This window comes from Papaver somniferum, chromosome 4 (assembly GCF_003573695.1).
Source record: "Papaver somniferum cultivar HN1 chromosome 4, ASM357369v1, whole genome shotgun sequence".
NCBI classification, from domain to species: domain Eukaryota; kingdom Viridiplantae; phylum Streptophyta; class Magnoliopsida; order Ranunculales; family Papaveraceae; genus Papaver; species Papaver somniferum.
The window spans coordinates 134,113,951-134,129,194 of record NC_039361.1 but is presented as its reverse complement, the minus strand read 5'-3'; the positions used below and the strand labels follow the sequence as shown (position 1 = coordinate 134,129,194).

The following is a 15,244-nucleotide window of genomic DNA, read 5'->3' as shown; positions in this document are numbered from 1 at the left end:
ATAAAGTTTCTGGTCCAAAAACATGTTTTTGGACCAAAGGATAAATAAATTCTGGGAGTGGACTAGCAAGTAACCAATTCCCTCATTCCTGGACTAGCCAGTAACTCCTAGTATCTATAACCCCGTATCCATTTCGATAAAAAAATTGTCGGATACTCGACGGTACTATCAAGTCTTCATCTATTTTGAGGGTCATTTTATAATCCATCCATTAGAGCAAGTCCAATGGGGCATACCTAATTTATCAGTTTGGCAGGCCAGGTGGATGGTCAAAGTTAATTTTGGCAGTGGACAAAGTTAACTCGACTGTTGCACCTTGAAACGATCGGCTCCAACAGAACCGGCAGTCGGCCCCAATTGAGACGAGCCTCGATTCCTGTTGAGACGAGCCTCGGCTCAATGTGTCTCCACAACGGTAAATTTTCAACAACAAAAAAACGGCCACATTTCCAACTTCCTATAAATTCAACTCAACTTCAATCTTCTCTACTCACAACAACTCCTTTTCTTCTCTACATAATATCAATTCAAGTTCAATCTTCTCTACATCTCTTCAACTCAAATCCAATCTTCTTTACATCTTTTCAACAAAAGTTCAATGTTCTATGCAGTTTTCTAAACACATATTTAGCATCCATTTAATTACCATGGCTCCTTGATCACAAGATTTTATTCGACGAATAAATAGAAAACCACCTAAAAATAAATACAGTGAAGTTTTACCAGGGAGAGGAAAAGATCCGGAGGAAGATAATAATGTACAGCTGCTCTCATGTCCAGAATTAGCAATTAGTGAAGGTCATCTATCGCCAAAGGTTGAGCGGGATAGTTATCTACAAAAAACAAGAGGTGGTTGGTACAAAGTTCATAAAGTTTATGACCAACTTCCTCGTGGTGTTAAAATTATTCTCGATCGATTTCCTTGGTTTACTTTGTACCATATCAAAGCGCATAAAAATTCGCCCAAATTGGTGGGATGAAGCTTGCTGATGCTGATTCTATATTTTGTCTAATTTATCGATAGACTACAGTAATCCATATGAGGCTGAGCTTGTTGATGCTGCTGAGATGCTTTCTTCGGGAAATTCACTGAAGTCAGTTGCATCAAAAATAGTTAATGCAAGGTAATTTTGGCCTCACAATTAAACATAGTTGTCTTCTAATTTATTGTAGCAATACTGACTGTTAGAGCACTGCTCGGTCGAACTCGCAAGGGTTTCTATCTCAAGCTTGTTTGTCGAATTTAGTTGCCAAAACAATAAGTCTAGATTTCTAGTCTACTTATAGCTATGTCTCGGATTAAGATAGAATGTGTAGTTGAGCTTTAGACTTCACGGCATTCATCGATTGAAGACGAAGAACTACTAAGGGGAGATTGTGGAACTTCATCAACAAAAGATATATGGAGACTTGAACTCATCTATCACTCAGAAGTCTATTTCTATTCTATCTCTTATTGAGACAAAAGTCGTATAGCTATATAGACTTTACATTATACACATTTGATATTTCGAGGTGAGTTTAACTCGCTCACATATTTCTCGAAATATGTGTTCGTAAGCTTTCGCTTTGACAAAGTTCATCTTTTATTCTTGACGAAAGTCAAAAGATGACCATGTGAAAATCGCCTGGTAACATCTTACATTATTTGTGTGACACAGTCATTTGATGTAGGCTCGGAATGTTTCGTATTGACCATTTGATCACTATATTTTGTGTGAGAAAGCTATTCTCGTCTTCCAAGAATGTTTCAATGATTAAAATGGGAGTTTAAAACAATTAACCTTTGATTGGATATAACACAGTATGCGTACTTGTATGCTAACTGTTGCATCATATTCCAAGTTCGGGAATTTAGTATGCATACCCGTATGCGTACTGATTCAACAGTTGAAGTCCTGGAACTATAGTATGCATACCCGTATGTGTACTGATTTCAACTGAGTTCGGTCGTGAACGACAATATGCGTACCCGTTTGTATACTGGCGAACAAGACCAAGTCCGGGAACTTAGGTATGTGTACCCGTTTGCATACATGAGTGGGTTAAGTTCTAAAATCTGTTATGTATGTTTACATACTCATGAACAAATACATTTATATAATAAGGAATGCAATATTTGCAAACCTTGGCTACAATGTTCATGAATTGATTCGAGTGAATCAAAACCAATTTTGCTTCAATTGTGTCTTGTATACTTCTATGAGAATATAAACAATTGAAAAACTCTATAACTAGTTTCATTTGAGTCATTTGAACTAGTTGTTATTAAGATGAACAAGGTTGATATGAAAGTGTTCATATGGATAACTTCATTTAACTATTGTTGATCTAACTAAGTGTACACGTTTAGGTACAGTTACCCATATCTAAATGAAGGCACATTTCATTTATGTGTAAAAAGCTAAAACAATCTAACGTTCGAAAGATATTATCTTGACTCTAATTAGGTTTTCATCTAACGGTGAATATTTAATGCTTTGTTACCAAGGTAACATTGATTGCAAACCCTAATTTGAAGACTATATAAGGGAGAACTCTAACAACTTGGAAACCTAATACACACACCTCTTGTGTGATACTAGTTGCGACTAGAGCCGATTCTCCTTTAACCTAGGTTTTTCCTAAAACCAGTATAGGTTAACGACTTAAAAAATTCATTGGGAATCTAAAGCCAGATCCAATTATTTTCTATGTATTTGCGTGTTCTGATCTTACTTTGGGTTAGACCATAGCTTGGTTGAACCCACCAAGCGTTGGTATGTCAAGTTTGGTTGTCATATTTTAGTGAATCCAAAATCATTTTAAGAGTCGCTTGATTATGTACTAGACTCAACTTCGTATAGGTTAGCTTGAAAGTATTAGGATATGAGACATTATAAGTATTGCGAAGACTTAAAGAAGTGAATAAGTAAGAATCTACAACGACAACATCATCCTTCCACTTGAGGTTAGTGATATTTGACTTGAACTGTTTCATTCCCTAACTTATCTTTCAAGTCGTGCATATTGAAAACAAAACTGCAAAGCATGAACACTCTAGATAGACATAGTATTAAGGAATACAATATGAAGTTTATTGCTTAACCATTAAACTTTGTAGATAAGACATCGACATAATCATTTAAATGCTATTGTGATTATGTATGGGTATGAGGTGAGGATTTCATTCTAGGAAACAATGTTCTACATGTGTTTTAAGGAAGTAAGTTCATAAACTTGTTTATGAATTGAAAAGGAAATCGCCAAGCGTTATTGGGATTGTTATTCATTGCATATCTTGTGAACATCCAATATGTGTGATTTAGTATAACCGCTCACGACTTGTTTGTGTTCTTGGAAAAACTATTCACGAAGGCCTGACTTATGTATTGGTATGACTTTTATTAATGAAACCTATCTTAAGTAATCACTTGAGATGGTATGATCGAGTTTGTGATTTGTTTGACCGAATCTGGGTAAAGGGGAACCGATCCTATGAAGAGGTGCAACACACACAAAGGGAATCGATCCTTCTATGAGGTGTAGCAAGTTTGTAGCAGAAAGGGGAATCGATCCTATACCGAATTTTGGAAAGCTAGTGTGACTATGCACAGTACTCACATGGAGGTAGAACCGAAACTTGTTTTGGTAGAACCGTTAAACCCATGATTTGTGATTGAGTGTTTCTTGATAAATCACATAGTTCTTGAAAGCCAGATGAACCAATTCTAAACTTATTTGGAAGTGTGGAAAATCGGGTTCAAGGTTGTAAGTATGAAAGAGGACTTACAAAGTAAGGATGTCGGCATACTTTGAACACGTACAATAATGTTTATCTTTTATTGTTCAAAGTTATTCCTTAATATCTACAGGAAGAAAATCCCAGGATCGAAATATAAATAGGTTAAGAATCTTTTATTTAAGGTTGTTAATTTTATTTTAGCAAAACGAGAATTAGTAATGTGCATTTACTAGTTGAGATTTTCCAAAGAGATTTTCGGTCATTATTTTGAACAGAGCATTTCTAGGAATTATGGAAATCGAATTTGGAATATATTGAATATATTTGAGAATATTTTCGGTTTTGGAAATTCCTTGGTGTCCAAACTTCCTTGTCTATAAATACTTGAAGTTTGCATTTCTAGCAAACTAATCCTTCGTGACAGCAAACTTCCTCGGTTGTGTTGTTACTGGTGTAGCCACCTATTCAGAGAGGAGAGTAACCTTAAGCGAAATCTCTTACGGCCGCTCAGTTTAAAGTCTTCTTTGGGATTGAGAAGCTCTACGAGTACCGTTAGTGGGAAACTAGATAATTGCGGTTTATCTTGTGTTTTCAATTGATTTGATTGACCAACGGTGGTTGAACTTTGATTGCACCTCGTTTGTTTATGCTTGAGAATCTTCTCTTCTGATATAAGATTCACTCAAACTAGATCGAAGTTTCGACAGGGATCTTTAGATTGTTGTTAGTTCTAAAGACGATCTTGTGATAATCCATTGTTAACAGCCTCCGTTCTGCGCGTGATTGATCATAAGAATTTCAAGTTGTTGCGTGCAGGTGTTTATTGAAGATCTAAGAAGATTTGAAGACAAAGAAGATATTTAAGATTTCTGATTTGGGGTTCATAATCTTTGGTGTGCATGATACTTGTTTCGGTATAAGAGGATCCAACTATAATCAGTTTATCCTTGTGGTAGATTGGATTGATTAATTATGTAGATCGGCATCAATACAATTCTTTGTGATTGAAAGTATTGATTGCAAAATCTTTACAATTACTTCGGTAGTTGAGAAAAAGATAGATCTAAGAACCTGACGAAGGAGTTTATTGAGATAAACAGAAGATCCTTTGTCGAACTCACATCACTTGGTTGAAGAGAGTTGATACCAAACAGATTTGTTATTCCTTTACTGTTGGAATACGAACCAAAGAAATTGTTCCAAGTACGTGACCTATTCATAAGTAGGAGGCGTGGGAATACAGATGGAACCAGGTGAATTATAGGTTTAGTTTCTTGGTCTCAACTATATGAAGTTAGATTTAATTTTGTGTAGCGGCTTAATCCTGAGAGTATTCAATTCTGGACAAGGTCCCGGGGTTTTTCTGTATTTGCGGTTTCCTCGTTAACAAAATCTTGCTGTGTCATTTACTTTATATTTCCGCATTATAATTGTTTTATTATAATTAAAGTAAATTACACAAACGTTAATTACTATTTACTTGATAAGCAATCCAATTGTGTTTGGTTAAGTCTGAACCTTTTTATCAAATAAACATACTTCATTGTTGTATTGTCTCGATCTTGTATCCATAGACGATCACAAGAAGTGTGAACCGGTTAATTGTATTGTCTCGACTCAGTCCATAGACAATCACTTTCTGAGAAAGGACTTATAGGTATGAAAAGTTTTAGCTTGAGGTATAATTGGGTACCCTCTCCTTTTCACTATGTTCTACCGTATTGAGAACTATCTTCTCTAAGATTTACTCGAGATTTAATCTTCGATAGGTAAGATAAAAAGTAATCACAAAGCTCTTTGTCGCATTCTTTGTGATTCCACGATATCTTGTTTCGCTAGCATTCTGTTAAGATTATTGTGAGGTGATTGATATTACTAGGTTGTTCTTTGGGAATATAAGTCCGGTGTATCAATTGGTTCTTGTTCACCTTGATTTATCAAAAAGACGGAACAAAAACTCGTAGGTATTTCTGTGGGAGACAGATTTATCTATTCAATAGACTTTTCTGTGTGAGACATATTTTTTTATCAAGTCTTCGACTTTGCGTTGTAGCAACTCTTAGTTGTGGGTAAGATCGGCTAAGGGAATCAAGTGCGTAGAGTCCTCCTGGGATTCAGAGGCGTAAGGAACACGATTGTACCTTAATCAGTGTGAGATTGGTTAGGGCTCAACTACAATCCAGTCCAAAGTTAACTTGTAGTACGCTAGAGTCTGTAGCGGCTTAATACAATGTTGTGTTCAAATCTGGACTAGGTCCCGGAGTTTTTCTGCATTTGTGGTTTCCTCGTTAAAAAAACTTCTGGCATCTGTGTTATTTCTTTTCCGCATTATATTTTCTATATAATTGAAATATCACAGATTGTGCGTAGTTCAATCAATTGGTGAATCCAACGTTTGGTTGTTGATTGAAATTGATTGACGCTTGGATATTGGTCTTTGGTACCATCCAAGTTATTTCTCATATTAATCCGGCTCACATATTTCTATTTGTTCGATTGCATATTGATTTGAGAAATTGATATATAACTCTTGGATATATTTTCCTTGATTGAGTCTGACTGTAGTTGATTCTCTTGGATTATATTGGAGTTAGTTCATACAGGTTTCCTAAACGAAATATTGGGTGTGGTTGTTAGACCCCCGCTTTTTCACTGACGAAACTACGTGCATCCAAAATACTGTAAAACTCATAGTTGCAACTGGATATATTTTTTTTTGAATTAGCAGTAGGGCTGTCAATGGGTCCGGGTCCTCCCGGGTATCATTAGACATGAACCCTACTTATAAAAGTCGGGTCCGGTTCCTAACAGTTCCGGGTCCGGTTACTAATTTGTGGACCCAGAACCGGACCCGTTAAAATTTCTGGAACCGACGGGTATCAAAAAACTATAAAAAAAATCAGAAATTTTTCTCTTTTTGGCTTGAATCTAAATTCTTTTTACTATTGTTTCTGCATTAATGTATTAAATAAAGATTAAATATAAGAAAAAACGAAAAATGAAAAAAAAGTCTAAGCCAAAACTAACAAAATACTTATGATTTTGCTAAAAAGATGAATAAAAGTTAGAATAACTGGGTACCATCGGGCCTATTTGAATGGCTTAGATCGCATTACCCGTTTGGATCCGTTAAGATTCAGATCCAATCGTCTAATTACCCGTCGGTTCCTAAGTTGTTAATGAGTCCAACTTTAGGACCCGGAACCAGACCCATTTCTACGGGATCCGGTTTCCAGTCCGGGTAATGAGTATCCATTGACAACCCTAAGTAAAAAAAGTGATGCCACACAAAAGAAACTATAGAAAGGAAATTTTTTGTAAAAGTGATGTTATGTTTGAATATAAGTTGACTCCAAAGGGTTATCAATTGATTCCATGGGCTCAATGGATGCATCCACTATCATACATCGTCGTTGACCATAATGCTTGAATTTTTCTGTACATTCATATACAATCAATTAGATATGCCTAGGTAGTCGGGCCTGCAGCTAGCTAGGTCTGTGAATCGTAAAGATCCAACAACGAAAATATGTTTAGGAATTTACCGAACTATCTGAACCAACAATGTCTGGCAAGTGGGTTGTGTAGCACGTGCGCATCCGTTTCGTATGGCTAGCCTATAACATATATGCAGCCCAATTTTTCAGCAGCATATAACATCCAGTAATGCTATGCAAAGAATAGCGTTTGCTGAAATAATAACACATGTTGTATACCTCTTTGATTGATGCATATCTCTTACGCCGAGTTTTCTTCTGCATACCTACTGGTTGTGTAACCTTTTGATTCTAATAAAAACACCAACAAACAATGCAGTCACACGAAAATTTCGTAATTAGTATTATTACCTTCAAGATTTTTCATTCATCGAAACATAACTGATAATTAATGTATTAATATATGTTTTCTGGGAAGAATACTGCACATATATGAAGACATTTATAGAAAAATACCCAGGTTTCTATCCAGAATTGCAGAGAAGAGGCATGTAAAATTGGATTGTCAACTTCGAATGAGATTGCATCTGATTGTTGCCCCTAATTTCTGTCACTTTCAATTACATGTTGCTGCCTTCTTTTTTTTTCCAGTGTTTCCGCTGGGCAAAGGACCTTTTATTACAAAGGTTGAGATCACCATGCTCTTGCGACACGCCAGATAAACAATGCTAAGTACATAACTGGGGAGCCAAATAATTATTAAAACTACGAAGATGATAACACTGTATGAAAGAGATTCAATAACCTCCTTTTTGCTTTGAGTTAATTGTATTGACAGGTTTTTATTATTAGAATCAAAAAAACTTCAGGATGAAGGTAGCTCTCAATTCCAAGTTTTAAGGTTCTCCATATCTATTAATTGAAGCTAGCTTAATATAAGTTTCTTTGGCTAAATTTTCCGTTTATTTTTGCAGAAGAAATATTTTAGGGTTCAATCAATCAAATAACAATAAACATCAATATTACGTTAACCTGAGGAGAGGAAACATGTAAATTTGGCTTACGTTAACCCGAGGAGAAGAAACATGTAAATTTGGATGACTTTTTTCCACGCTCAGGTGTTTTTATCTTTCCTTTTCCCAACGTTTCCGTTGTCCAATTTATCTTTCACTGCTAAGGTTGAGATATGCATCTTTTGGTGGCATATTTGTTGCAGGATCTATGTGAAATTGTTGCAAGATCTGTGTGAAATTATTGCAGAATGGTGAAGTGATAGAACAAAATATGTGGAATCGGGAGCTGTGTGAGAAACAAAATTATCTTCAATGAATTTGAATTAATACACGTAGCCCTGGAATTCCCAACGTTTCCGCTGTCCAATTGACCTTTTACTGCTAAGGTTGAGATAAGCATCTTTTGGTGGCATATTTGCTGCAGGATGTGTGTGAAAGTATTGTAGAATGATGAAGTGATAGAACAAAATATGTGGAATCGGGAGTTGTCTGAGAAACAAAATTATCTTCGATGAATTTGAATTAATACATGTAGCCCTGATTCCATAAAAGGCATTCGTTGTGGCGTTCCTTGTAATTTTGGAATTTTGTGTCGAAGATAAAATTCCTTTCAGAGAATTTCTGAAAATTGCGTAATTTTGGAATTTTTCCAAGTTAAAATTCTGAATACGTGACAGGATGATTCCTGCCCGTAAATTGATTCAATATTTCTCAGCCGTCTGTGTCAAGAACTCCATCCGGATGCTATAGACCGCCGTATTACACTCCCTGATAAATCCTGTCCGTTCTATGACTCTTAAATCTCAAAGTCAAAGTGCATCCCTCTTTATAACATCGATAATCAATATGTATCATAACTTGTTGCTGGAACTCACCTATATTTTAGTTGCGATCATTAGTAGCACAAATAGAGTTGTGAGATATTATGCATGAATCAATCTCATTGATCACCATCTTACGGGCTTTTACTTATATATTCAAATTTGTTGGATTTGATGAATACGATAACTCTATCTATATATGTTCTGGTTCTAACTGATGATGAAAATTAAAAGTCATCATTCATTGTTTATGTCGTAAAGGTTAATAAACTATAACCATAAATTTATTGGAACCACACGACATTAAAATAATTTTAACAATCATCCATCATTGTCATATAGATATAGTTGTGTGATAAGTGAAAACTAAAGGATCATTCCAAGCTATTCACCGACGGAGACACAGGGAGGAGGGAAAATGGTGAAATCATCTCTTATGATTATTGATTAAAGATATAAGGTCATTGATGAATTAGTGGAAATAGATAGTCAAGGGGTTGCATTTAGTCTAAACAAAATTCTGAACGGTTGTATTTAGTTTGGCCAAACGTGGGTTGTATTAGTCACCGCCTATAAGAATATGATGAGAAATATTTTCTAATTACTCCTAAAAACCTTATACTTAACTCCCATTACAATTTTGTTGATTAAAATTGTTAGAGCATAGCTCCGTTGAACTCACCAAACGTTGGTATGTCAAGAAATACCATGAGAATATGGTAACCGGTCCTGATAAATGATGTAACCGATCCTGGTAACTGATGTAACCGATCACAAGTATTTCCATATTGAGGTATAACTGATCCTAGTGATTGGTAGAACCGATTGAACTCATGTATGTGATTTGATATTTGATCATTCACATCTTGGAATACAGGTGAACCAATTCTAAACTTGTTTGGAAGTGCGGTATAACCAATTCCAAGAATGTAAATCCATGTAAATATGAATAAGGATTTATAGTGAAAAATGTCAACATACTTTAAACACGTACAATAAGTCTTATCATTTATTGTTCAAAGATATTCCTTAGTACTCAAGTAGATCATGTGCCGAAATAAATTGTAATTAAGGTTTTTGGTTTTATATGCTTTAAATATTACCAGTAATTAAATGCATATTTTCTAGAGAATAAAAATTAGTAATGTGCATTTACTAATTGGAGATTTTCTATTGAGAGATTTTGGAAATTTTGGACAAGCATTTATTGGAATTAGGAAAACCGAATTTTGCTAGAATATTTTCGGTTTTGGAAATTCCTTGGTGTACAAACATCATTGGTCTATAAATACCTAAGTTTGCATTTCTAGCAAACTATCCTAAGGCCAGGCAAACTTCATTCTTGTTGTTTCTGGTGGAGCCGTCTAATCAGAGAGGAAAGTATCCTAATTAGATGAAATCTCTTACGACCGCTCATTTAAAGATTTCTGTGGGATCAAGAAGCTCTACGAGTACCGTTGATGGGAAACTAGATAATTGCAGTGTTATTAGTTTTCGATTGATTTGATTGACTAATGGTTGTTGAAACTTTGATTGCACCTAGTTTCTTTATTCTTGAGAATCTTCTCTTCTGATATAAGATTCACTCAAACTAGATCGAAGTATCGACGAGATCTTTAGAACTTTTTGTAGAACTAAATACATCTTGTGATAATCCATTGTTAACAAACTCCGTTCGGTGTGTGATTGATCACAAGAGATTCAAGTGGTGTTGTGCAGGTTTTTATTGAAGATTAAAGAAGATTTTAGGACGAATAAGATTTCTTATTTAGTTCTCATATCTTTGTGTGTGCACAAACCTTGATCGGCTGGGATCCAACTAGAATCATATTTATTTGATTGATTAGTTGCGTGAGATCGGCATTCTCAATATATCTCTTTGAGATTTATTTTGATTGAGTGTGAATCTAAACTTGATTACTTTGGTAGTTATTGGATGGATTGATCTAACCAGGCAAAGGAGTTTATTAGATTAAACGGAAGAGCCTTTGCGTATGACTTGAGATATCTTTATCTTGAAAGAATCGAAAGAGTTGTTACCAAACAGATTTGTTGTTCCTTTACTGTTTGGAATACGATCCAAAGGTATTGTTCCAGTGCGTGCACTCATTGAAGTCGGAAGCGCAGGGATACTGAGGAAACTAAGTGAACTATGGGTAGTTGATTGGTCTCAACTATACGAAGTTGGTGTAGATTTTATATAGCGTCTTAATTACGAGAATATTCAATTCTGGACTAGGTTCCGGGGATTTTCAACATTTGCAGTTTTCCTCGCTAACAAAACTTACTGTGTATTTTACTTAGTTATAATTGAAAGTAAAATAAACAAATGTTAACTCCGCATATACTTGATAGTGATCCTATAGAGTTTGGTTAAGTCCGAACCTATTATCAAGTATCATACTTCGTTGTTGTATTGTCTCGATATTCTATCCATAGTCAGTAAAACAAGTTATCTTGTTGTCGTATTGTCTCGATCTCGTATCCATAGACGATCACCCGAAGTGTGAACCGATATGTTGTATTGTCTCGGCTCAGTCCATAGACAATCACTTTTGGTAGAGGACTTATAGGTGGATAAATAAAAGATTGTGGTGTAGGTACCCTCGTCTTTTCACAAATCCGTAAACATATGCCAAAAATCTGTTGTTGTTTTTTTGTAGTTACGGCTGGAAATATTGTTGACCCAGCCGCCACCGGTAAATTTCGGAAGGAAATGAAGAACTATGACCCGTAATACTTTCTTACAACTGGGAACCGAAGAAACCATAAAGACGAGCCACGGGTGGAAACTCTTGGTCGTAATTGAAAAACCAGTTTTATCCAGTCGGCGGTATGATTCATAATACCGAGCCATTTTATTAATAAAATTGTCGGGTATTATTCGCCATAATAAAACTGTCGGATATGAATTTCGTCAGGGATGAGATTTTACCTAGTACGATTTGGAAATATCTAGTTGTAAACCCATTTTTTTTAAAGAAAAAAAAAAACAAAGTTACAACTGGTTAGGAATTAACTTCCTAGACGTGATTTACAGTTTACGGGTAGGACGAAAGGGCTACGGAAGGGATTTCACCTATTACGGTTGGGAAATACTTAGCCGTAAACATCTCTGGGTTTTTTTGTTTCGTATAGAAAAATCCTAACCATAGGCAACCAACTACGACTGGGAGTTCTTATTTTACCAACCGTAAAAATGATTTATGGCTGAGAAAACGAGAAATCCCGGCCGTAAACATTTCCAGAAACTTAATTTTAAACCATAATTTTATAGAATCCCACTTTTTAACATATCAAAAGCAGAAATAAACGGTTGGTTTTCCATTGTTATTTTATAGAGTCATTTTTGGAGTATTAATTTATGTTTCAACTCCTACATTCAGCATTTTTTCACTTTAGGGTCCAATATCTTCATTTGATGATGATTCGGATGAACTTACTGCATTTCTACTTTTTTTCAATTGTTTTTCTTAATTTTAATTACATTTTTTGACCTCATTCTCTTTTATAAAAAGAATTTCGACAATAAACTTTTTTGAGAATTGAAGAGAGAGAAATGGAGTAGGGCGTGGAGAAAAATACCAGAAGAAAAAAGAGAGGAGAATGGTTAGATTTAAATTTATTTTGTGTTTCGTTTTTGAATTAGATTTAGGTTAATAATAGGAAAGAGTATTTTTGACTTTTGCAATTGGTTAGGTTTCCCCTAACCATTTTTAAGATGTTAGAATCCTATGCAAGCCCCACAAACCCAAATGAGTGCAACCCTTGATTCATTTGATAGTTTCGAGCGGAAACAACCCCAATAATATGATTCATTTGATAGTTTCGAGTGGAAGAAGGTTACAGAGAGTTATAGCGCGTTTGGATACAAATCTGTTTCTGACTTCTGCTTCTTAACTTTTCTGCTTCTAGAAATTGTCATTCTGAAATTGTTTACTCAAACTAACTTCTGACATTTTTGCTTCCAAAAATCAAAAAGCAAATTATGAATGTGTATCCAAACACCCTAAAATCTAAGAAAAAAAAAGAATACACCATATTTTCTAATTTTGATTCCATTTTCTGATTATTTTCAATTGTTTCTTTTAGGTCCCGTTTTATTTGAGCAAGGATATACCGCATTTCGAGTAGCCATCGTCAACCTGAGGGCCAAATTGCAGTGTCCATTTAGCATTTACCAAAACAGAGACAAACACAGGAAAAGAGATAAAACTGAGAGTAGTTTAACTGCCAAACTTATTAAATCCCTGATTACTAGTAGCTACCGGCGATCTAATATATGAATCATTGACACATAACTTAAAACTTTGAAAGAAAGAAAAGGGTAACAACTACGATGCATGGCTTCTAGCTTCTCCTAATTAAGCTGAAAAGAACATATAGTTGATCAAGACGATGATGGAAATAGCGCCTGTTAGTGTAGATCCACGTACAAATCTAGCCGAGGAAGATGTGTTTTTCTTCTCGGGCACAGTTGCTTGCTGGGACGAATGAGTGGGTTCAGCTGCAGGACAATAAAACATCAAAGTGACACATCCCAAATTAGCTAGATTCAAGAAACAAAACAATTTAATTTGCACAAAAACACTTCGCCACGGGATATCTAATAGCCAAACCTGCTGAGGATGCTGTTGAAGAATTGGTGAATATGGCATTGTCAGGAGATGTTGAATTCAAGTGTAAAAGCTCTGCATATCAAAATTCGTTAGAAATAATATTATCAAGAACCAAAATCCAAAATCCCTTTCTTTTTTAGCCTTGTTGGATCTACTATTTCCGGAATTAGTAACATTGATAGATCAAAGATCTAAACTAGTGCATATATACTTACTTGGACAATCTTCGAGTTTGACCTCCAACTTACAAGCCTTTGGTAATTCAAGAAGCTTGGATTCTTGAACACCTAGTTCCTTCAAAGAAGAACCACCTTGGTGAACTTGTTGAATCACATAACAAAGACAAACTTCATTTTCCTGCCTGATATCATCTATGGTTGCGCAACAATCTTTCGGTGGAGTTTTTGCCTTACCAGTTGCAAAGTCTAAGCATAATCCAACCTTAGCAAACTCACTTTTGCATTCCTCTTCTATCAAGGTCGAATTAGACGATGATGGCATAGGTGGAGCAGCAGCATAGCTGGTTGAAATACACAACGAGAGTATCAAAAATACTTGACACGCATAGATAATACTACCACTATTGATTCTACTTCTCATCGTCTCACACTGTCAACCTAATAAAACCAAAATTTTCAAACGAATTTTTCTGTTTCTTTACTGTTTATGACTTGCGAGTTTTCTCATATATATATATATTAGTTTAAGAAGAGCTAAATATTAATCGTTCATGCTTCATGGGAATTGGGGATCACTTATAGTAAAATGATACCAGCAGCGTCTCTGAAGCGGGTGAACTGTGAAGTCAAACTCTACTTCAAAAGAAGAATTGCATCTTACACTATTTAATTCCATACGGTTTATAATCTTACCGTTGATAATTTTTGGCATTTATGTTGGCATTTTCAATTCATGGTTTTTTGTGCACAAAGTCGCGACGCATTGATATGAGAGTTTTGCTTGATCATCGTGTACCAAAAATAAAAACAACTCTGATTTATTCTAAATTTCTGATTTTAATGTGGCCATAAACACGCCGTGGTATCGGCAATGTCTCAGTTAGCTTCACGTGTGAATTTGCTGCTGAACTGATTAGTTTACTAGGCGACAGTGGCATTTGCTGCCGAACTGATTAGTTTCCTAGGCGGTGGTTTTCCTTCCACTGCCGTATGTTTCTCACTGCATCCATATCTTCTAACTGCATCCCTATCTTCTAACTGCATCTTGTCTTCAAATCCATGGCTTTGTAGATTGTCTAAGCATGGTTGTCTAAAATGTTGAGATTATTAGTCCATATTGTTTGGGCATCTAAGATCCCGCGGTTTATAATTTTTTAGGGCCTTTACACTCATTGTTAATTGGTTTTGAGTTGGATGTCCGTATTCTAACATAAAATATTACAACAAAGCCGTTCTTTTTTTTATTAGGAAAATAGATTGAAATTAAAAGAAGGATTACATGTTGTTTTTGTCTTGCTGGATCAAAACTTGAGTCCAAATAGGGACATTATTAGACCAATTAAAACATAATGATTGAGTTCTGGCATATTTAGACAAAGAATCAGCTAAATTGTTTGCATCCCTGTGAATATAGGAGCAAACCCAAAATCTATTGTTTTCAGAATGCTTAG

General features: G+C 35.3%; 1 protein-coding gene across 1 annotated transcript; it reads right to left on the bottom strand.

The window, feature by feature from the left end:
• Nucleotides 1-13,203: 13,203 nt before the first annotated feature.
• LOC113274284 (non-specific lipid transfer protein GPI-anchored 1-like) lies at nucleotides 13,204-14,400 on the bottom strand. Its single transcript, XM_026523715.1, has 3 exons — nucleotides 13,830-14,400; nucleotides 13,615-13,686; nucleotides 13,204-13,502 (listed from the first exon to the last, which is right to left on the bottom strand). The coding sequence occupies exons 1-3, from the start codon at nucleotides 14,212-14,214 to the stop codon at nucleotides 13,360-13,362; spliced, it is 600 nt and encodes a 199-aa protein (XP_026379500.1). The 5' UTR covers nucleotides 14,215-14,400; the 3' UTR covers nucleotides 13,204-13,359.
• Nucleotides 14,401-15,244: the final 844 nt, after the last annotated feature.

Excerpts from the sequence above, each read along its gene's own strand:
- LOC113274284 (XM_026523715.1), bottom strand. The coding sequence starts at position 14,214 with ATGAGAAGTAGAATCAATAGTGGTAGTATTATCTATGCGTGTCAAGTA. Across the intron at positions 13,687-13,829 it reads CAAACTCGAAGATTGTCCAA|AGCTTTTACACTTGAATTCA; the intron begins GTAAGTATATAT and ends TTTGATATGCAG. Across the intron at positions 13,503-13,614 it reads TTCAACAGCATCCTCAGCAG|CTGAACCCACTCATTCGTCC; the intron begins GTTTGGCTATTA and ends ATTGTCCTGCAG.